At 35.6% G+C, this 24,029-nt stretch overlaps 4 protein-coding genes across 7 annotated transcripts in view; 3 read left to right on the forward strand and 1 right to left on the reverse strand.

The window, feature by feature from the left end:
• Nucleotides 1–366: 366 nt before the first annotated feature.
• Nucleotides 367–5,519, reverse strand: Homer (homer protein). Of its 2 annotated transcripts, XM_076767495.1 has the most exons (7): nt 5,260–5,519; nt 3,957–4,113; nt 3,744–3,875; nt 3,414–3,665; nt 3,171–3,317; nt 2,752–3,027; nt 367–2,300 (listed from the first exon to the last, which is right to left on the reverse strand). In XM_076767495.1, the coding sequence occupies exons 1-7, from the start codon at nt 5,283–5,285 to the stop codon at nt 2,115–2,117; spliced, it is 1,176 nt and encodes a 391-aa protein (XP_076623610.1). In that variant the 5' UTR covers nt 5,286–5,519; the 3' UTR covers nt 367–2,114. The 2 variants fall into 2 exon arrangements, with proteins under 2 accessions (XP_076623610.1, XP_076623609.1); XM_076767494.1 differs by having other exon boundaries at nt 368–2,300; nt 3,171–3,665; nt 5,260–5,517.
• Nucleotides 5,520–5,676: 157 nt separating this feature from the next.
• LOC143343026 (alpha/beta hydrolase domain-containing protein 17B) lies at nt 5,677–7,922 on the forward strand. Its single transcript, XM_076767500.1, has 3 exons — nt 5,677–6,744; nt 7,584–7,716; nt 7,789–7,922. The coding sequence occupies exons 1-3, from the start codon at nt 6,101–6,103 to the stop codon at nt 7,870–7,872; spliced, it is 861 nt and encodes a 286-aa protein (XP_076623615.1). The 5' UTR covers nt 5,677–6,100; the 3' UTR covers nt 7,873–7,922.
• A 303-nt stretch (nt 7,923–8,225) lies between these two features.
• On the forward strand, nt 8,226–10,827 carry LOC143343024 (uncharacterized). Its single transcript, XM_076767497.1, has 2 exons — nt 8,226–10,500; nt 10,575–10,827. Exon 1 carries the CDS (start codon nt 8,227–8,229, stop codon nt 9,268–9,270), a length of 1,044 nt encoding a protein of 347 aa, XP_076623612.1. The 5' UTR covers nt 8,226; the 3' UTR covers nt 9,271–10,500; nt 10,575–10,827.
• Nucleotides 10,828–15,267: 4,440 nt separating this feature from the next.
• LOC143343015 (semaphorin-1A) overlaps nt 15,268–24,029 on the forward strand; it is a 455,004-nt gene continuing 446,242 nt past the window's right edge. For all 3 annotated transcript variants that reach the window (XM_076767469.1, XM_076767471.1, XM_076767470.1), the window contains exon 1: nt 15,268–15,681. The gene's annotated coding sequence lies outside the window, so the exon portion shown is untranslated. The remainder of the gene's footprint in view (nt 15,682–24,029) is intronic.

Consider the following 24,029-nt stretch of genomic DNA (forward strand, 5'->3'; position numbering starts at 1 on the left):
TTTTCAAATTATTTCGAGAAACCTTATGTTACAGTATCCAACAACAAGAACTATACACAAGTTGAGAGTCACTTACATATTCTAATATTTTCGTTATTTTTGCTAATACAAATAATAAATTAATTTGTTTCGTATAAATGTTTAACACAATCGACACAGATTACTACACAATACGAATGTTAGTAAAAATTCGTTATTGTAGTTTTAAATGATAAACAAGTATAAGAAAAATTGAGAGAAACAGCAAAAAATACTAAACCTACATTAACAAAAAGTTCCGAAAATTAACATAACTGAAAATGTTTCATACGATACATATTTATGAAAATATAGGTGTAATAACGTAATTGGTAATAGAGCACAGGAAAGCCATCTGAAAATGTTTTATTATGATTACATATGGCAAGCGAGGTTTTTGTTTCCAATTCCTCAAATTTAAAATTCATCTCCGCAACATTTTTACGTACATACATACATACTGTCAGTACAATAAAAAGTGCACCTTTTAGTATTTTGCACTTCATTTACTACTAGAAATTATTTATTGTTACAAGAAATATCACCTTGACATCTTTCAGAAGGTCGGTCAGAATCCTTGGGCGAATTGTTTTCTAGTGAACCTATGCTATTCAAGTATAACATATTGAAGAATATCTGGCTTGAATGCTATAGAATGTTTTAAAAGATAGTGATAAGTGAATAACAAATCATTTACATTGGAAAACATTAAATTTATTTTTTTAACAATGAATCAATGTATATTATGGTTTCATAAAAAAATTAACAAAACATTTTGCACATTAAAAACATCTTTCTTTTTTGCACAATATTTAAACATCTGATAATCCTTCAAGCTGAAACCACTAAGTTACCCATTGTAAATGAACTATATTATATATTTTCTCATGCCATACTTCATGTTAGATATCAACGATACTGTACAGCTCATGCCAGACTCTTCAATTTTATATATTCTTACACTATTGATAAAGGTAAATAATATATGATAGAACAGTATGGATACAATGTACAGCTGAATTAAATAGTTATACTACATAATTGAGTATCACTAAACGTTACTAATGTTAATTGTGCATTTTTCTTATTTGTGTTCATGGGTAACTGAATTTTATTGTTGATTCCAAGGGGCTAAGTTCCAAAAAAACATTGAGAGACATGTATCACACTAAATCTTGTGACATTTTTGATATGTTTTATGTTTCTAAATATCATAAAAGTCCTTTGTAAGCATGTAATGACAACCTGATCGACAGTAACAGTAGTAACAGTTATAGAAATAGCACTAACAATGATACTACGAGTAATAATAACAGCAAGTAGTAGTGCAGCAGTAGTAGTGGAGGTAGTTATAATAGCTTTAATAATGATAATAATAGTTGTAATAGTATAGTAAGAGTTGTAGCTTAGTAATGAGTCAAAGATCAATAGTAATCAGTGAAATAGTATTAGTAATGATGACCGCAGTATAATCGTAATTATAATTTATTTGTTAGACATTTAAACACAATTGTAAGACAAAACAAGTTATAGATCTAATTTGAGTGATATATATAAAAATCCACTATAACAAGATATATAGAAAACATAATACATTACACGTTAATTAAATAACTCATAGTAATTCTTTTAACATTATTCTTATGATGCAGTGTAATAGATATATAATATCTAAGAGATTCTTGTTCTTATCTGTGCAGAAGTAAAAGCATTTTCTGTATTCATATCAATATATAAAATTTTTTTGTACATGCAGAAGTATACAAATTAAAAACACGACATATAAAACAACGTTAATAAAAAAGATATTTTTATATACAACAAGAATAAGAATATGGCACGAAAGACGTTTATGAAAAATAATATCAAATATTGTTATTAATTTAACATAGAATAAATATTTTAGAAAGATGCAATCTACCCTTATCATTTGAAGATAGTGTTCTTAGTTTACCTTTTCAAGACTTTTTTACTATGTATGTTTTTTTTGGAACCTTTCCCTTTGTATTAATCTACACCGTCCATTTGTATACTTCACTTATATAGTAAATACAAAACTCCCAAGAAGAATATTCTTAGGTTTACTATGTGCAAACTTAGGTTTGCAGTGTGTTTGTGATTTCTCGATGTACAGTTACCAAATCTTGTATATATCCGGCTAATCTTGCATTTAACGTATCCAAATTTTGTTTTTGGACTTTATTCGCACTTAATGCGAGTTCTAATTGTTCATGAACTGCCCTTAACATTTCACGAAGTTCCGCATTGTCTTTCTGTAACGCCTGTAAAATAAAGGTACAAATTTAACGAGTATTTAAATGTAATTTATAAAAGTGTGCGAGGCCTCGATGTTTGAGACGAGACGAGACCTCGAAAGTATCTCATCATTCGTAATGTTAAGAATCTCGAAAATTATCGATTTCTCGAAAGTAATCGAAAATCTCAAATATGTCGGACGCCTCAAGAATGTGAAAAACTTAAATGAATGGTGAATATATAATATGTAAGTAACATTGGAAATCTGCATATAGCAAAACTAATCCTCTAACCTCTGTAGAATCTAGCGATTTTTAACATTCTCGAAAATAAAAATATTTCAAGGTCTCGTTTCGATCTCAAATAAAATTTTCGTCTTATCTCGACTCGAAATTTTCGAGGCCTCGCGCACTTCTAATAATTTATTTTATGTACTATTACTATGTACCAAACTAAAATTTTATAATATATACATACTACAAAATCTTTATTTTTTGTAGCCATAGTGAGAGCTTTGATTTCTTCATTCCGTGTTCTAAGTTCACTTTCTAATGCTTCAACTCTCAACCTTAGTGCTTCGCTATTGCCTTCTGCAATTTTTCCAGCTTCCAGGTCTGCATATTTAACTTTAACTCTAGCATTTTCTTCTTTGTACAACTGTAATTGTCTTTTCCACTCATCAACGTTAGCTGTAGATTCTTGTAATGCACTTGTTAATCTTGCATTGTTCGTTTTCAAAGTAGTTAATTCAACCTACAATAAAATTGAAGCTTCAACAATTATTAAGAACAAATAGAAAAAAAATCTTAATGAGATAGATTATCAAAATATAATAACTGTTATGTATTTACGCTTGCATATATAGCATATTTATTTTAATAAGTTTAGAATCATACCTCCCATTTCTTAGCATTTGCAGAGCTTTGTGCCAATGCTAGTTTCAGCCTATCATTTTCATATTTCAGCTGCATCTCAGCCGATTGTCCACTTTGCGTAGAACCAAGTTGCGAGGATTTTCCTTGATGTTGTGGACTCTCTGTACTCTGCTGAGAAACACTCTGTGATCTTGAATGGACTGCATTTTTCAATTCGTCATCCATTTTATTCTGACAACTACCAGGTAAGGGACTGCTGCTTACCAAAGATACATTGTTTTGAGTAGAGATCATGTTGGCATTTGGGTTTGGGTTATTCGATGTGGATACATTGGAATTAATCATTGATGAATTTGGTGGATCTATAAGATCTTGTTCTGATGATGGCATACCCGATCGCGATGTAATCGGGCTAACGTTTGCACTAGTAGCAGGAGTGACAGACGAGCTATTTGATTGTAATTTAGCACTAGCTAATTTAGTTGCTTCCTTCACTTCATGAAACTTCTCAATAAACTGCCAAATGAATGATATTGTCTCTGAGATTGTGGTGTACACATGGCTGTGCATTAACTAAAGACGTATTTCACAAACCTTTCCTAATTCTTCTTCAGATGAAAAGCCAAGACCATATACGGTATTGGCTCTAACATCTGACCACTGGCCAAATTTTTGAGATGTTTTTGTGAAGGTCATATTTGGAGTAATAGTACTATTTATTACAGCCTAAAAGTAAAACAAATGTAAGTAATTTTTAAAGATAACACAAATATATTCTGTTTAAAAAAAATTTATATTTTTAATCACCTTTGCTCCTTCAACGGAAATTATTCTATATAGACTTCTTGTTGAATCATAAAAAAATGAAACAGATACTGCTGCCGTAGATGCCGATACCCAAGACCTTTTTGTCTTGGGATCGATATGAAACACGTGCGCTTTGCACGTGAAAATAGGTTGTTTACTGTAATTTATTAAAAGCAAGATAGGTATTTAAGTATATCTATTTATTTAATACATGCAGCATCTACTTATGCATCATACTCAAAATACAAATTATAGGATTTTAATAATGAATATCTTAAAATTTATCTTTTTACAGAACTTTATTCTATATATTCTACAGAAACATAACAAAATTAAGTTTCTTAAAGAAAACTTGAATGTACATATTTTTACATGCCTTAAAATTAATAGAATGAAGATGTAATATTATTACAGTTTAACATTGAAATGATATTAATTTGGAGGAAATCAAAGGAAATGAATATAAACAAGCAATTTGTCTTTTATATTTATCATGAAAAATAAATATATTTCTATATGGAATTTTTTAAATTTACTATACGTGCAATATTTGTACAATTTATATACATTTATTTAAAAGTAACAGGAACTTTTAACAATTAATAAATTCTTCATTTTAAAACAAAAAATATCTATAATGGAAATGCAATATATTTATTCTTCTACTAAAATGCGAAACCACTTATGCAGCCTATCTGAAAAGAAACAATATATAATAATAATATAGCAGTTAACAATGATCTAAATATAGATGAACAACATTGTTACACTATATTAGAATTAATAAAATTGTATTCGACTATTTTTAAACACAACAATGTTATTGAAAGAAGAAATTTAAAAAAAAAATCCAATTTGATGAATATTTTTACAGTTTATGGAATAAATTTTTTTTTTATAATACAAATCTAAAAATATATCGAATGATGCACGAGTAAACAACTAGAATAAACGCATCTCACGCGGTACCGACTTATCCCACTTTCGCTGTTCTATTGCGTGGTTATATATAGATAAAAGAAAAGAAAAACATTCTGCTCCAGACTCTTCTGTCGTACGCACCCATCTAAACGCGTATCTGCGATGATGTAGGGAATAAGATCATAAATAGACAGGAAAAGATAGTACAGATCGTTAGCCAACGCAATGAAATTGACCTATTTTATATCAATTGACGGTATTCGGTAATATAAGAATTAAGGATAATTTATAGTACTCGTATAGGACGTGGAAAGTGTGCCTCGTGTGTACATATATTACACACCCTTAAAAGGCGGTGCGGAATATCACCACGTTCACTTACCCCATTGTTTCTTTGCCGGATGCCATACAAGTAAATGTTAATTTCACAGGCTCATAGAAAATTCAATTTAACGTGAATATATGATAACTATTTTTGCATAAAGATTCTCGAAATTATTTGAAGATTTATAAAAATCCGTCCAACGAGAGATTAAGGTACACCAGTTGACAGCCGCCATCGGCCAAAACTATATAGCGAACAGCAACGATCACGCAACAACATGAACTAGTCGAGTTTCCACCATATACCTGGATTTAATCGATTTTCCACGAAAGGTTGCTGTCTATTGCTAACCTCATAGCTGTCTTTCGAAAAAATCACTAGATGCAGTCGCGCCATAAGGCGCATACTTATGTACCGTTCACGCGCTTTCTATTGCTACTTGAAATGTTGGTAATACACTTAGCGGTGCTTGAATACATGATCATTCTTCATTATATATCGAATCATCTTGTTGGTTTTAAATTCTTCACCAATAGCAAGCAATGAGTAAAAGAGCAACGCTGGAAAGTAGCACCATAATCTCTATCCTTGTTCCGTATCTCATTTTACCTGAATACAATGAAAGTGCGCAACGTTTACTAGGTGGGGGCATTGTGTGAGAAAGAGAGAACGAAGGAGGGAGAGAAATTGTCCGTCTTGCGAGCCGTCATGGCTGAATCATCGTGAAAGACTCTTGCAAGAGTAGGATAACAAATGACATTGTGATTAAATTAGTAGGCGTGAAAGTTATAGTGCATGAAACTCACGTTTAAGACAAATCGCTAATCTCGATGCGGAGACATCAAGAGGGAACGTGATAAACGGTGTTTTCGCGTGTGCGTGACTCCCCCGTGAAACGATGAACGGGTTAAGTTTTAGTGAATTGTGTTGCTTGTTTTGCTGTCCACCCTGCCCGTCCAGAATCGCTGCAAAACTAGCGTTTCTACCGCCCGAGCCTACTTACACGTTTGTCGAAGATGAAGGCTCCAAGTTTACAATTTCTCTGTCCGAGAGGGCAGAATGGCAATTCGCGGAAAGGGAGAAAGAGTTGGTGGAAGGTTTCTATGCAAGAACGTCACGAGGGAACCGAATAGCCTGTGTGTTTGTACGGTGCTCCGCTACTGCACGTTTTACAATTTTATTTTCTCATGGCAATGCGGCCGATCTTGGACAAATGTCAAGTTTTTACTTGGGACTTGGGGCGAGAATAAATTGTAACATATTCAGCTACGATTATTCGGGTTACGGGGTTTCTGGTGGTAAACCGTCAGAAAAAAACCTTTACGCGGATATAGACGCTGCGTGGCATGCTCTAAGAACACGATACGGTATTAGCCCAGAAAACATTATTCTATATGGCCAGAGTATCGGGACTGTACCCACGGTTGATCTGGCCGCACGATACGAGGTTGGCGCAGTTGTTCTGCATTCACCTTTGATGTCGGGAATGCGAGTTGCTTTTCCAAAAACCAAAAGAACATGGTTCTTTGACGCCTTTCCCAGGTAAGTTGGAATTCCTGCGATACACGCGATTTTGTTTATTGCCTTAATGAAACGCGATCTATAATCCGCTTATCGTATACTGTCATTCGCATAGCTAAGGTTCACGCGCATGACACTATTGTCGAGTTAAGTGTCCATCTATGCACGTGGTACAGATACAGCAAATTCCATCCGTACACGCGACAATGTATTCTAAATTTATAGTTTAAAATTTGTTTTAAACGCAGCGAATATTTCGAACCAATATAACGAATTTGCGGTATATTATTCTGTTGTACGCGCGTAAATTATTCTTCGTGCGATTCTCAGAATCACTGAATTAAAGTATGGGAAGCAATAAAAGTTTATCTGAATACTTGTCTCGTGGAAACCTGTAAGTTGCACGATCCGTTGTATAGTTCACTAATAAGTGTTACGCTTCAGCTGCCGTATATTTGTAGCCCATACATTGTCCTTTAGCTTTATTCGATTAAACTGTACTGAATTGCAATAATCGAATATTTGTTAACAAGAAAAACATTTTAACATTATATTTGACTGTATTCTTGACATATTCTGTAAACAAATATGATACGGGAAACATTATTTTTTCTTATTTATATTTATAAAATTTACATATTTATTTAATATGTAAAATATAAGAAAACAATGTTATTTACAATAGTGTCAACCTCATTGATATCAAGAGCCTTATAGTTTGTTGGATGGTAATTATTAGAAATTTCTTATTATATTGAAAACAAAACCAAGCACCTTGTATATCATCTGTACGCATAGCATAATGATGTTACAGGTACAGGTAAGATGTAAGGAATAAATGAAATTTTCTTTATGTACAGTATAGATAAAGTACCCAAAGTTACGTCTCCAGTTTTGGTCATTCATGGAACTGAGGATGAAGTAATAAATTTCAGTCATGGTTTAGCAATTTATGAAAGGTGTCCAAGAGCAGTAGAACCATTATGGGTTGAGGTATATAATTCTGTTTATAATTCTATTTGTCAAAGGGTGAAATCTTATGAATGGTACAAATCATGTTTCCAGGGTGCTGGTCACAATAATGTGGAGATGTTTGATCAATACTTAGAGCGACTGAAACAATTTGTAAGCGTAGAGCTGGTAAACTGACGGCGACTAAGCCTCTCCCAGAGTCAGGGGGGGCAGGGAGGAGGGCATACGCATGTGAGCAGTCAAGGGCGCACCACTTCTAATAATTCAAATACGATCAGCTCCATTTCAACAAGCTCACAGACTGAAAAGCTTGTCTAGCAGTCGCCTCCCACAGGGGAAAAGGCACCCGTCCTCCCCTGTGATGAAGAATCATTCTTTGCCTCTATAGACGATGTATTCTTCTGTGATCAACAGACAATTAGTAACCAGGAAATTCACCGTACAGATTCTTTAAAGGTCACATGTTCCGAAGAAGACGACTCAAGTTTGGACAGTAGTTCAAGAAAAGTAATTCGGCATGATGAAAGACATATGAAGCAGAAAGAAGTAACTACAAATGTGCAAGATAAGAAACATAATAAAACAATATTAGAGGATACACCTGTTCGTCACAATTTTCGCTTAAATCATATTGGTCAAGTTGCAAAGAAACACATTTCTTTACCTAAGAATTTAAAAAATCCGTTTAGCAAAAGTCAAAAGAATATTGTTCACAGAACTTTGAAAAATTCATTTGGACAAAGTCATAAAAAAACTAGTATTCAGGTGTCGCACACAACTTTGGTTGACATACAGGTCGAAGACTGCCAGCAACATACGATCGCAGAAAAATCAATTTCGTCATTTTCCAATACCTCTAGCGATAATACTAAAGATACTTCGGATTGTAAAAGTATTCACGCTCAGCTTAAAACGGAGAAGAAGTCTCCTATAAACCAGTTTAAATATAATAGTATAGAATCTGCATTGGAGTCACAGTGTAGTAAAAACAATAAACAGTATTGTTGTTCTAAAACTTCAACTAGAGAAATAATTGCAGAAGGTAAAAGGCTCGAAGAACACGAAACACAGACTAGTAATGAAAAATCTACAGAGTATGTAAAAAAATTTCTATGGGGTAGTAAGAATAACAAATTTACAAGTAAAAGTTTTGAAAAATCGAGTAAAGATCAAGGGAGGAATGATTCTATCGAAAAGAAATTGAAGAATAAAAAACTTATTTGCAGTCCTTTAAAAAAATTTGGTCGGTCAACTTTGACAATTGAACCAGATAAAATTATGATAAATTTACCAAAGTGTTCTCCCTGTGCTTGTAGATTGGCTGCAAGCTCAAAAATTTTGTCGTACGATACAAATATACTTTCACGACTTACTATAAATCAAGACAGTCCCCTCCACGTAGTACGTTCGAGAACTCCGTCGCACGTAGACGTACGTACAGAGATAAATTTGAAGTCTTCGGAAAGGATGTTAACACAAGCTAATTTATATTCAAATACACAACACTTTCAAAAGACACGGTACGCGCCGCGAAGTAAAAGCGTCGGTGAGCTGTGTAACATTACGAATAAGTGAGGTTATTTTAAATTATTCGTTAATCAAAACGGAAGTACCGTCTTTGGAAGAAGTTGGATTACAAGTATCATCGGTTGAAGGCTTAAGAAGTTACCCAAAACTTTAAGGAAATTATTGAATACTCTGATACGACAAAAAAAAAAGCGATAAAGAGGCCAAGTGTTAATTAAATAACACAAATTCCATGTCTCGCAAGTTGCAGTTCCACTGTTCTTCCACACAACTGTCTTCAAAGAAATCACAGATTTATACGCACGACACACATTCGGGTTGTAACAGTGCTAGTGAGATTGTGCACATAAACACACATATGACACATTTATAAAATTTATTATATTTCTAGAACTATGAGATAATATATCTGTGCATACTAAATATTCTTACTATACATGCACACACACTGGTGCATGTGTGTATGTGTAAGCCGTTTTTGCAGTGTAAATTGTGGAACGTTGTTACGACAAATATGTCGAGTATTATTATTTTTATTATCATCCTCCTTAAGACTAGGAAGACGAATGGCTTTCGTACATTGAAACATTTTCTGCCACCATAAATGCCGCAATCGACGGTAGCGAGCGAGTGGCATGAAAATTCCTCGCTGAACCTACTCAACTTAAATTTCTATATAATTTTATATGATTATTTGTTATTTAAAAAACTCAAACAGTTTCGTAAGAGCTACAATTGTTGTTTGTCTTACTATGACATTATGCATTTAAACTTGTTTTTTATATATATATATATAAAAAAAAAAAGAAAGTAGCTACTAATAGATTTGTTAATGAATGTGAGATGTATGAATTGCATTGTGTGTTTTTTATGGCTCATCTTTAGAAATTAGGTTCAGCGGTGAAGCAAATGTTATGTGAAATCGCATGTTTTTATAAATGAATCGTCACTGTGACCAGTGTATATGATAGCTGTATGAATAATAAAAACATTTGTTTTTATATTGACCCACAGCAAAGGCCTGTGCAGCGAGCAATGGAAATCTTCCAAGGTAGCAAAGAATTTAGAATAGAGATAAAAAGTTAATGGATAGCGTTAAGGAAATGTGTAAGCATGAAATGTCCTAGAAGACGCTACGTTTTACCGAGAATGAATAAAATGAGGATCTTGTAAACAACAATAAGAATGCAAATAGATAGGGACAATATTACTGCCAAACTTGATTATGAATTAGTTTATTTCTAATGGGGTGAATCGTTTGGAGGACCTTGTCTATAGGTATGTTTCTTGTTAGTATTTTTATATCTCGATAATGTAAATACAATGCAATTAAATAATTTTTCTTTTATTAGTATATGTATAATGTATGCGACAACGTGAAATGATCGTGCGGAGCCAATGGAATGAATCGGCGCTAGTACATGTATGTATTCCTGTAGAAATTTTTTTGATTTTGCAGTAAATATTGTGAACGTTTACTATCCCGTCCTCGTCTTTTTAAATACATTGCTATATATAATTGTGGCTGTCGTATGAATGAACGGAAAGTGAATATAGACTTACGAAATATTTAATAAGGAATAATCTAATTAAATTTGTTTTTTTTTAAATAAGTAGTAATTTGTACAAATTCGCCAGTGAATTTAGTGTTTTGCAATCAATATTCTCTTGCATTTTTATACTGTCCACGTGTATCATTTTCGTTAGTTGTTCCATGTAATCATTGTTTTCACATTTCATTTTGGAACATGTCATGTGTATAAATACAAAATACTTTTTGTATTCACTTTCCCATAGTATTAATTATGTAGAATATTCTATGGCGTAGAATCGTACGAATACAAAATTGAGTCCGATATTTCTCTTCCATTGGTCTTCGCGTAGCCGCTGTTAACCGATCGCGATTCTAATCTATTTCGTAACTTGTGAACAAAAAAAAAAGAACAAAAAAAAAATAAAATTTATACCGTTGTTTGACAAATGTCTAGTTTTATAGACGATGAATACGTTGGGGGCAGTTTTATCGATAATTAATAAAAAAAAAAAAAATACGAGGAGGTACAATAAAAACTCGTAGTTCGACAAAAGTCCAACGATTCGTCGTTTCGTAAAACTGGGTAAAAATATCTTTTGTACAGCATATTTGGATGCGTATGTGTCCCCTCTTTCTTCTACTTTCTTTCTCGTTCCATGCCGTACTTTCTCTCTATCTCTTTCTATTTCTCCTCGCTCATTTCTTTAACTGTTTTTTTACTGTCCTACTCTGTCTCTCATGCGCGTAAAGCAATCGACCGGTTCTGAAGAGCACTTTCGTCTTTCATGATTGCAACGCGCCATTTGAAATGGTACTCGATGGTCTTTCGGGTACCGTAAATCATGGTGCGCTGATATTCATAACTGTACATAATAGCCTGTAAGTGAAGTATTAGAAATAATGTACTCAGTGTTCTGTTCGGTCGTATCTAATGTACTTACGGGAGAAGATGGGTTAAAGAGATGGGAGGGAGGAGACATAAATGTAAGCGATTACGACGATCCCTAATCCGATCATCAGTGTCGCGCGCATCAAGGAATGACTAATGTAAAACGAATTAGTTGGTTAGATCTTTGAATAAGAACTCTGTAGATCATTGCAAAATTATTAGAGGAAAGAGAAGAAAGAGAAGAAAGACGAGTATACCGATTATCCTGAAATAAACACCGAAATTATCGTTTATTTAGCGCGTAAAGATGTACGTAGACAAATGACGTTATTTCTTATAAAAAATCATGTAGAACGCGTAATCCAAAATATAGCTGGTCCGATTAGGGTTATTTTAGAGTTTTATACACAGATCGCACTTGACTTGAGCGTACTGCATTTGCGAAGTACTTTACTGATCTTGCGACGTCGAAACAATGTATAATTATTATGTAAATTACACATTTTAGCTCACCATTATCCAATGCAGCTTGTTTTACTACCGGACCTCACATTATCACATGTCATTTGTCGAATAAATCAGCTCTTGCAGGAAACATCGTTCCCCTTGTTTAAATCATCGATTGTCGTACACGTTTGTAATAGTAGAAATCGTATTTAAATAATGCAGCCGCTCATTGTCATTTTTATTTCTTTTTAAAAGTTGAAATTCAGTATATACTCATGAACTTGATCTTTTAAATAATTTTTTTCTTTTTTTTTTTTGTTTTGTTAGTACCCTACATTGCAAATTGGTATCTGTAATTAATGCTATTGAAATAACAATGTTAATAAAATTCTATAGAAATGACAACAAATCGTGTCCTGTGAATTAACTCGTAATCCGATCCGATTGTCCTCAATTCGTTCTTATATCATTCCTCCTTTGTTGTAATGCGACACAAAATTTTGCCATTGACTGTACCACGCTGAAATCCTCGGTTCCTGTCCGATCACCGAACTTAAGCTGCGCCTGGTCACGGTTAGTGCTTTTAGATGGTTGACCATCCAACAAGATTTATCGTAAGAGTGGTTTCAAAACCCCACCTCTAAAACTTTGGGTTTCTCGGCTAATGGCTAATAGTAATCGATTCCCATGTTCGACATCAAGCCAAGAATATATAAGATGTGCTCGCGGATATTGATATTAATTTGTGTAATAAGTTCGTTCGTGATTCTTCATAAGAATATTAACTATGTATTATCAATTTTATATAAAAATTAGCGAGTCAAAAAATTATTAGCACGTAGTGAAAAGCTAGCTTATGAATGAATTTAACATATTTGTCCGTTATTCGTGAATAAAATTAGCCCAACTCTGACATACACTTTACTATTCTATACCAATTGTTCTCTTACCATTGATTTTCTCTTTGCGAGCCAGACGCGCAGCATAAAAAACGCTCGTCAAATTCAGGTCTATGGCCATTGTCAAACAAACGTGAAAAAGAGCTTGTGCGAAAAAGTAATTCGTCAAACACGTCCCTCGAGCACGTTTAACGAATATAAATACTGGGTAAGAATATTCGGTGCCGCGTATACTTGAGACTTCGTTTGGTTAGTGTTGGCTGACGAGAGCGGACCGTCCCCAAGCGTGGTTTTAAGTTTCAGAGAGGGTAAAACGCTTGGCTCTTGCAATTAGTTTAAGTCGTCGGCGGCTGTTGGGTAGACGTATAATCCCGGTTGTGCTGTCGAATAATGATAATACAGCAACGTTCGCATTGATCGTAGATATCTTGTCTCGAAGGTCAATGCGTTTCTACGATGAAGTAGAAGGAAATGCTCGAGAACTACGAGCTGGTTCGCTGGACTCGGCTCAGCACCTTCGCAGCTCACCTGCGCTGAAACCTGATGCCGACGATAAAAATGAGAACAGGTTACGCGGCAGCTCGAGCACTAACGGCTGCACTATACCTCGAAGCAGCGCGCTAAGCTACTTCGAGGAAGAAGCAAAATTTTATGCCACCGGTCGCGTATTAAGGATTAAAATCTGTCCACGATTTTCTACGACGATGATTTCTTCCGTGGATATGCGAAATATGCAAAGCCGTTTCGTAAAAACAAGATTTGTTCCGCGTACGATTTTCTGTCTGTAATCCGTGTCAAATCATAGTATTCAGGAAATAGGTTCTGTCTAACTACTTGATGATGCATGATTCGTTCTAACTGTACCAAAGTGTAGTTGAATTAGGAAAATGGACGGTTATGAAAATTGACACGGATCGCATAGCGTTAACCCTCTGTGACCCAAATTATATTTAGCTTTCGGATAAATTTGTATAACAGAATATTGATAAACATTGATAATAGGATATAAATTGAAGGTAAATTTTAATAAAAGCTACCTTCCAAGCGTTCCCATCCTCACGATAAATTGCAATAAATTGTTGTTATACGTAGATTCTTTGATGTTCATAATATTGCTTTAATCCTTTGAGGCATTGGGAAAATACATTATTCATTAAATTTTTGCAATTGTATTTGCATTTGCGCCGTTTTAATATAAACAAAAAAATAAGATTGTGGAAAGAGTTTCTTTCTCGTTGGCCACTCAGGTGCAAAAATAATATATAAAAATTCTGAACATAAAATGTAATATTACGTAATTCAAAATACATGTACTAGTAGACTACAGGCGAGCGACATTTGTTATTACGATTATATTTAATTTTTGTTTTTCGAGATTTATCGGACATCGGTTTACCGGTATTAGAATCATCAATGATCGCTTAACGTTTCACGTCATCAGATATAAACGCGTGAAACTGTTTTTGTAAGAATAAAGAATTACGTTTTTAAATTAACTTTATCAGCAACTTCGACATTCTGCCACGCCCTTGGCGTATAGCGTCACGCAGTCTGCTGAACAATTGTACTCCGTATCACATGCCGCCGCGGTCTCCACTAGGGAGCCTATGCGTTGCACACACATGTGGGCGTCCAGCGTATTGCGGTATATAATTTGAAGAAAAAGATACTCGAACGTTCCTCTGCTTATATTGTATTTATATACGAAACCGAATACGAATCTCTTTCAACGTAAAAAGGTTCTAAGAAATTACGGTCTCAACCGTATGAAATTAAAAACTCACGTGGATGTGTATAGTTATTCGACACGTGCTTCAATAAGAGCAAGTGGGTGTTAGAAAAACATTATCTTATCGTAGTAGAGGTAAATGATTATCGCGAAAGCAGTTATCTCTATAAGGGTAAATAAAACTGCCTACGTATAGCAAATCGCGTGCGCAAGGAGTACAAAGAGTCCACGGGAAAAAGAATTTGTCGTTCGAGCTGCTTTTTTTTCGCGACACGGTCACGGCTCTTTAACAGACAAGTCGTTAATGAAAGGCACGCGATTAAAGATTTCCACGTTACGGCAATATTTGTTTATGAACAAGCGATGGAAGAAAGTGTTCGAAAGAAACACATACTGTTACACGCGGCGTAGGTATCGAAGAACCGTCGAAGGCTGAAGAAGGGACCGAAGAATGGTCAGAAAGGACAGCGTGGTGGGGAGAACGGTTGACTGTGGGACAACGGAGGGGATCGCGGGTGAAGGAGTGGGGTACAGCGGGAAATAGAACCGGCAGTGGCGGCAGTTGCGTCTCGAGCAGCGCGCGTGTTGTTTCGTTCCGTCCTGTGCATGTAGCTTCTCGCGATAAGCTACCGAGGCTTTTACGTGCCGACGAAACTCGTTTCTTTTTTTTTTGTTTTGTGCCGCGATTCGCGCCCACGCGGCCATCGCAAGGGAAACCGTAATAACGTGGGACGTCCTATAAACAGGACAGTGGATATTCGGTGGTGTTTTCAGTGTTACTTTTCTGTGTTAACGTTCGTTTACGTGACAAGATTTGTTTCTTGTCGCGTAGGTTATACCAGGAAGAGCTTCTGGTAGACACCCCACTGGGAATTTTATTTGTGAGTGTGTTACATCTTCGCGTGGAGGATTGTTGATTCTGGCTGAGCACACGTCCGCGCCGATTCGGTCTACAGTTTTGGTAAGTCTATCCACTCGAAAGAGTCACTTTTCTATTTCGGAGCAGCGTCTTTAATTTTTTTTGAAAGGCGCCATTGTCGAGTCGTTGGCGCGAAGTGCCAGTGATAGAAGACCCTAAGAACCGTACAGGGTCTTCTATCACTGTTTCGGAGTACGAACGTTAACTGTCTGTCAGTCGGTAGAGAAGAAGTGTCGTGAATACGTACCGTTGTCTACCGCAATTAAGAATGCTACTAGCGTGTAACAGTTGCGCGGCGTTTGGCACGAAGTACAATAACGGTCGATTTATTCTCGTTCGTACGTCTGGTATACCCTTTGTCGTAAATAGTAAATACACGTGTGCAGGCAACGACGCCAACGTCGATGTGGCATGTAACCTCTGGCGTGCATCATAGAAAACTAACGCCGACAATTTCATATACTTTTCTTTCGGAATTTTTCCCTTTTGTTTCCTCGATTCTCGATTCGTTCGATCCAACAACAGATGCACGTGCTCGGTGGAAATGATTTAAATCTAACATGAATAAATTTCGGAGTACGACAAAGTTCGTGCGAACAACGTGTTTGTTACGATACAATAGCGTCCTCTTTGGTATGCATGCTTGGAATGTTATCAACGATGTAAACAAACTAGTGAACGAATGTGACGTTGAAAGAGCAAAAGGCATCGGTTGTGTCCGTATCGATAAAAGTGAATTCTAGATTAATTGATTTATCTACCGATATCGAGTCGATAAATTTTATTTTGCGTGTTCCGACTCGCTCGGCGACAGTTCCATTTTTCTTTGTGCTTTACGATGCATCGTATTCTGGTGGTAAATAGAATATTTCCGTAGCAACGTGCCATTTAGCCACGTATGCACGCGCACGACGGCTCCTCGTAGTAATGCTTAACGAGGCAAATTCTTCCCGAACCGTTTCTACCGTGACATGTCGAAGGAGAAAAGAAACAAAAAAAATGAAAAATAAAGCGCACGGTCGAGCGTACGTGTACGTTCGTGTACGTGCGCGACGGAAGTTTAGAAAGTCGTGGCGAGTCGTATACACGGTGACCGGCTACCCAGTCATTCTTTACGCTCGGGAACCGGTTTGGAGCTTTTCGCCCGAGGGGCCCTACGACTCGAACGTAACGACGCGTGGTGGCCGACCACGGTAAGCTTGAGCTCACGGCGAGGCTCTATCGCGCTGAAAGAAAACGTTCCAAATATTATTGTCGACTATCGGGTCGCAGCGTGTCCTTTAAACGCGCATCGAGTCGATTATCGAGCCTACAGAGATCGTAGGCTTACAGACCGAGCCCACAGATCTTGGTACACAAATATAACGTATACAGGTTAATTATTATAGGTACAAAATGATTAGTCGTCGCTCTACTGTACCTATTTAATGCTAGATTTACCAGCTATTTAAGTATACCTATTTCTACCAAAACCAGTCAGAATGGTCTTTAGAAAAAGTGCTTAGTGGGGTTTCCAATCTTTATTTACTTTTAAAAAGTTAAAAAGAAAGACTAATAATATTAATTGTAATACATGAATAGATTTATTGACATTATCAATTAATAAAAAAAATCTTAATACAGGATTCTAAAGGCCAAAATAAGACGAAAATCAAGAATACCAATTTGTTGATGGAGGCTTCGTTAAAAAGTTATTAACAATTAAATTCAAAAATTTCAAATCGTTCTGGAAAAATTATTTTCGATTGCGGTGGTCAATTACAATCATTTTTGGTGAATACACATACTTCCGAAATCCTACCCACTTTCGAGAAAAAAATTCGAGTAAGTGCTGAAAGTTTTGGGTGAAAAAAAAGACTTTCGAATCGTCCTGGAAAAATTATTTTTAGTTGCAGGGGTCAATTGCAAGCATTTTTGGTCAACAGACATACCCCCGAAATCCTACTCAGTTTCGAGAAAAAAATTCCTTACTGAAAATATAATTTTTGGCCAGAAATGTCTGCCCGAATTTTCATGCGAATCTTTAAAACGTCATAACTTCTGAACGGATTGGACAATTTTAATGTTTAAAAAAGCAAACTACGCGTATTTTGGCAGAGAATATGTATAAGTCGCAAAAATATTCGAAAAGTTGGTCTTTGACCCCGCAAAATGAGAAAAACCCCATAAAAATGGTCCAATTTTCAAACAGCCATAACTCTTACAATTGTGAATATATTTAAATGAAACTTTTTTCTGAAGTAGAGCTCATGGGTACCTACAAAAAAGTATTAGACAACTTTTCTGTAGGGTGTCAAACAAAATTACTAAAAATGAATAACGAATTTTTAAGAAAAATCGACAGGGGGTAGGTGCCTAAATTTTTCGACGAAAAAAAAAATTTTTAATTAATTCTAAAAAAATTATTTTCGGTTCCGGGGATCAATTGCAATCATTTTTGGTGAATAGACATACCCTCGAAATCCTACCCACTTTCTAGAAAATAATTCGAGAAGGTGTGAAATTTTTCGACGGAAAAAAAAGTTTCAGCTCCTGGTTTGAAGCAATTTTGGCTATTTTCAATAAATTTATCCCGAACTGTTGAAACTAAAGCGAATTTGTCTCTTTGTAAACGTTGACTCCTCTGATTTCTTTTGTCGAAACGAATGTAAATATACAATTACAAGGGCCGCTACACGTACTATCATATATTCTGTTCTGAAAAAATGTTGCAGTACTTATAAATTATTGTAGCTGCTCCAATGTCATTTCATCACATGGAATACCAGCCATTTTGACTGGTACTGGTATAAGTGTCAATAACAAAAAATATATTTGTTACGAATACATATAAAAAATAATATAAAGTTCACAGAACTGATTCTTTAATTATAGCCACAAAAGTCATGACATCATTTCGGAAAGAAAATGTTACATGCAGTAGGAATTTTGAATTGAAATTGCAAGACCAGTCAAAATGACTAGTGTTAAGGTATGAATTACTTATCGACTATGTATCGTAGGAAAGAAAATTGTTGGTAGAAGCGCGCCACGTTTGCGAAAGAAGTATGTTCGGTAACCTTTAGCGCGATCCACGTTCGATAAACATTTACGGGTTTCTTAAAGACGAAAAAAGATGCATTTATGGAAAATGTACATAATAATAAGAGAAAAAAGAGAAAGTAATGATATATTGTCTACCGTAACGCTCGTAAACGCGGATAAATATCTAAGGTTAATACGCGCTTTTCCGTAATAGTTTTTCGAACATACCGTTCTGATGTTCCGTGCGATTTTTCTCTGAATTATGTCAGTTATAATTACAGAGTATTCGCAATTTGCATATTATTTCGACATAAATATTTATAAAGATGGTAATTAGTTGACACGATAACGCATTCCATTCGAAAAATATGTTACGATTGGAACTCGGGGGTAACCAATTTGCATATGTAATAAACACGTTGTGGGCACACGAACGTCGCGTATAATTTTCTTAATCTGCTTAGCCAACATTTTACCCGCGCTTGTCTTAATACGAAGAATAAACAAAAGTTCGTTTATTTTGATCGTATCTAGACCCGATCTGAATTCGAATCGAAGTTTTTCCACTTGTATCCATGCATAATGTATGCTGGCGATTATTCAGAATCCTAGGCATGCTCGACAATCTTAATCGCGGAGTGCAAAGTTGGCGTTATTCCATTCTGGTCATTTGTCACGAGCAAGAGTTGATACCGGTAGCGCGAATAGACGATTCATGTAAATCCGAGAACCAAGAGGTTTTCATATTATTCTAATTGGCAAACTTTGACTTCTGCTTGAAATTTATGAACCCTCTTCTTGCCTCGACACGCATACACCTAAAACCTTGTGTACAGCGATGATTCACCGCGTGTCGTTTTCTTATACTTCCATTAATCGATCACGGGCCTGTTAAATATTAAAATCGGTGGCATTTTGCAGACCGTCGGCTTTCGGAGTTGTTTTGTACGAAACCAACATAAAAATAAAAAATAAGAAGTTATACAGGATGTTCGGCCATTCCTGGGAAAAGTTTTAATGGGACATTCTAGAGGCCAAAATGAGATGAAAATTAAAAATATCACTTTGTTGATGGAGGCTTTGTTAAAAAGTTATTAACAATTAAATTCAAAAATTTCAAATCATTCTGGAAAAATTATTTTCGGTTGCGGGGTTCAATTACAATCATTTTTGGTGAATAGACATACCCCGGAAATCCTGCCCATTTTTGAGAAAAAAATTCAGTATGGGCGGAACTTTAAACGTTAATAATTTTGTAACACTGCCTCCATCAACAAATTGGTATTCTTGATTTTCGTCTTATTTTGGCCTCTAGAATCCCCCATTAAAATTTTTCCCAGGAGTGGCCGAACACCCTGTATAACTATTGGCGAAGGGTTTTAAAATTTGTCTCGAAGTAACTACATTAAGAAAATGTGAATTGTTGCTGTTTCATGAGTCAATAATTAATTCTAATAAGATCAGATTATAATTTAGGAGCATCGTTGTAATTATCTTTCGAAAGATCTTAAGGATATCAGCGTACGAAAGAAGCTTGCTACGGATGAACGTTAATTAGGTCGTCGATAAAAATATTAAAAAAAAGAGAGGGACGGTCCAGGGCGAGATCCTCTGGGAACACCGACCGAAACTTTTATCGGAGATGGCCTGGGTTTAAGATTCTGTAAACGATCCGAGAAGTAACTCTCGTACCATGATATACTCATTTACATTCTATCGTAGAAAGTATCGTACGAGCTATTTTTATTAATTTCTCCCATCGATATCTTTCAGATGACTAATAAAGGATGTAAAAGTAAATGTACGGTTAGAAAGCATGAACAAAACACCATTACGCGTGTATCTAATAACACGTCTTGTATTTATCGTTATCCATTATAGCCTGACACTATATTGACATACTTTCTACGAGATCTTAGGCGTAAGAGGTCAGAGGAGATCGTCTTAAATGCCAAATTTAACATGTTAATTGTTTCAAACACATTTTCCTCCAAGTTCTTTCTCCGTAAAAGCCTCATACGTTTTCTGTCGGATCGTCGTTTCAACGAAGAAACGTAATTTTCCTGTTTTCACTCGAGGCAAAGCCGGTTTCGATGTTTTTCATCGTTATCTTCTCAAAGCATCCAATCTGTACATTCTCCGTTAAATCACTTTACTATGACGGAGACACACGACATGCTTCTTCATTTAAAATCATTTTCCACTACGATAAAAAATGATCTGCAATGATTAAGATGTTTTTCTCCACCTTGTCCTATTTAATTTTTGCTTATTTCGTGCATTGGAAAATTCTTTATACGGAGAACACGCGTCTTCTCGAACCTTTTTGGCTGCTCGATAACGCGTATAGACGATGTGTTTCGAGGATATAACAATTTCTTCCATCTTCCTGGGATTTCTTAGAAGCTATCGATGTTTTACGCTTTTGTGCGATAGTCTGCTCTTCCGTTCGTGTCACCGAGGACGGTTTGAGTTTCTAAAGGCGGACAGCGACGTTGCTCTTCTCCGGTCATTAATGTCATCGGGAACAGCTGATACTGACAACACGAGCAGACTATTCATGCCGAAGCCGAGAATCGTGTAGGCAGGCTCGCGGACGAGAAAGCGCCGGTTAGATTGCACGTTCGTATACAGGGTGTTTCACTACAGGTGGACAATGATTGTATTCGAGTTTATAGTCACCCGATCCAAAGATCACGAGTTACCTACCCTCCGATTGCTCTGTCACCAACGGGTTTAGACTTAGAAATTCTCTTTCGATGCTTCGTATTATAGATGAAAGGTATTTCACTACAGGTGGGCAATAATTGTATTCGAGCTTATAGTCATCCGATCCAAAGTTCACGAGTTATCTACCTTCCGATTGCTCTGTCGCCAACGGGTTTAGACCTAGAAATTCTCTTTCGATGCTTCGTATCATAAATGAAAGGTATTTCACTACAGGTGGGCAATGATTGTATTCGAGCTTATAGTCATCCGATCCAAAGATCACGAGTTATCTACCTTCCGATTGCTCTGTTACCAACGGGGTTAGACCTAGAAATTCTCTTTCGATGCTTCGTATCATAGATGAAAGGTACTTAAATGGTACCTTCGTGGCTTCAAGTACTACTGCAAGTAAGGACGTTTTCTCTTGGGTCTTTTTATTCTAGTCTGAGTCCATTTAGCAACTCATCCAGGGACTACAGGTGGACAGTTTTATGGGACAGTAGTTTTCAACCTCTTTTTGCTTCCGTCCCCCTTAGAGTCATCTGTTAGGCGTCACCCTTGCCACCTCGATGATTGTTCGAATCGTCTGGTGTAAGAGTAAATGTGAGACTAAAATCAAGAACGAGGAATTTGCGTTTGAGGTTTCTTTACAGCCTATAAGGAAACAATAAAATAAACTTTGTACGTCGAATGAAGTAAGCTTGGAAGATTGTCCACTTATAGTTAAACATCCTGGATACGTAAATGTCGCACTATTTTCCCCGTTCCCGATTCCGAGTCGTCTAGACAAAACATTCCCGTTCTTTTTTATCTTCCTTTCTTTTCGTCTCGATGAACGCCGATCCGAGAGCAAAGAGATGAGTCGGATATTCGGAATCGTGCCAAGTAGATATTTATACGGTAACGAGGATGACTGCGGCGGACCAAATACGAGATGGTACGATTCTCTTGCGACTGCGGATCCTGAATGTTACAGGGACGAAACTGGTACTCTAACGAGATGTCGTTATCTCTCCCGCTTCTTATTTTCACCCTGCCGCGTGGCTTTTGTTCGCTATTCACGGCTGCCACTCCCGCCTTTCCTCCACTCTGTCACTTTCTCCTCCGCTCGTACGAATTACTAATTCCGAATTTCTGATAGATCCTACACTCTGGGACAAAAAGATAGCACACTTCCAAATTATTGTAATTTCTATTTATTAGACATTACAAATTCAGCTTTTCGTATGCATATATTTTCAGACTGCCCTTATTGATACATATGAATGAAATTAAATGAACCTTCCTTAATCTATCTATTTTTATTTAAATAAATACAATTATCGACGAGATATAAAGGGACAAAATGATAGCACACTTAACGAAAAACTTTAAACATGAAACGATTAATGAATAAAAATTAATGCTTAATATTTTGTAGAATCTCTTTTACATTTAATAATTTCAATTAATCTGTTTGTATTGTAAAATTGTATTGTAAAATTTTTAAAACTTTACTGCGTTTTTTTTTACCAAATAAGCACGAGGAAGTGTATATTCCCGTCATCACGATTCTTAGTCGAAGAAACATTTTTAATAACGAAGAAACGACGAACGAATTAATCGTTGCTTTTTAAACCTCCGTTAATTATTTATTTTTAGTTTCACAACAGATATTTTGATTAAAGTATAATTGGAACAGCCTTTCTAACAAGATAAAATCATAAACTTCTCCAGATGTTCGATAGTCGTTCAATAAGTCCTTAGAAAATCCAAGATCTGGTGCTCGTACTATTAAAAATGGTTTGTTTTTAGTAAGCATCATGATTCACTAGACAACTGTCAAAGTTTCAGTTATATCCACCACATGATTTCATTTTTATTGTCGATCGAAGCAAGGAACTTCCTAAGACAATGCACGGGTGCACACCTGTGCAGTTTCGATGGCCAAAATCATGGAATTAAAGTTCGAATTATTACAACATCCACCGTACTCACCGGATTTCGCCTTCAATAAATTTTTTTTATTTCCAAACTTAAAAGAATGGCTCAGTGAACAACGGTTCGCGTTGAACGAGGAGGTCACTGCTCAAACAGATGCCTATTTTGAGGACCTTCCGAAATCTTACTTTTTAGATGGCTTAAAAATGTTCGAGAAACGCTTGGAAAAGTGTATAGAGCTAAAAGGAGATTATGTTGAAAAATAAAAAAAAATCTACCTAAAATAATTTGTTTCTCTATCTTTTTTTAGGGGCTTATTGAATGACCCTTGTAGCTGCTAGTAAAAATTTATTTATCACGAATATATTACTGTGGTTTATTTTAACAAACCACAAATTCGTGTTGTTGGCTAGGTGCAACCTAATTTATGTGCCAGAGTCGAATAGGGGTTTACCGAATCCGATTCACCGAACATAATCATCGTATAATAATTGTATTTCGTGTATTATGTTATAGAATATACACTTAAAATATCGAGTTCCAGATAATCTTTCGTAGTCTTATTTCGTTTCTCATTGTAAAACTCCTTAATTCGCGATAGTGAACAGTGTGTGTGTGAATTCGGAACAAAAATCATAGCTTCTAAACTAGTCAATTTTCGACCTAAGACCTCTTACACTGTTTTAAAGAAATGCATTTTATTTTAAATTATACATTTTTGTTAAAAAAAATTGAAG

The sequence above is a fragment of the Colletes latitarsis genome, chromosome 6 (assembly GCF_051014445.1).
Source record: "Colletes latitarsis isolate SP2378_abdomen chromosome 6, iyColLati1, whole genome shotgun sequence".
In the NCBI taxonomy this organism is placed as follows: Eukaryota; Metazoa; Arthropoda; class Insecta; order Hymenoptera; family Colletidae; genus Colletes; species Colletes latitarsis.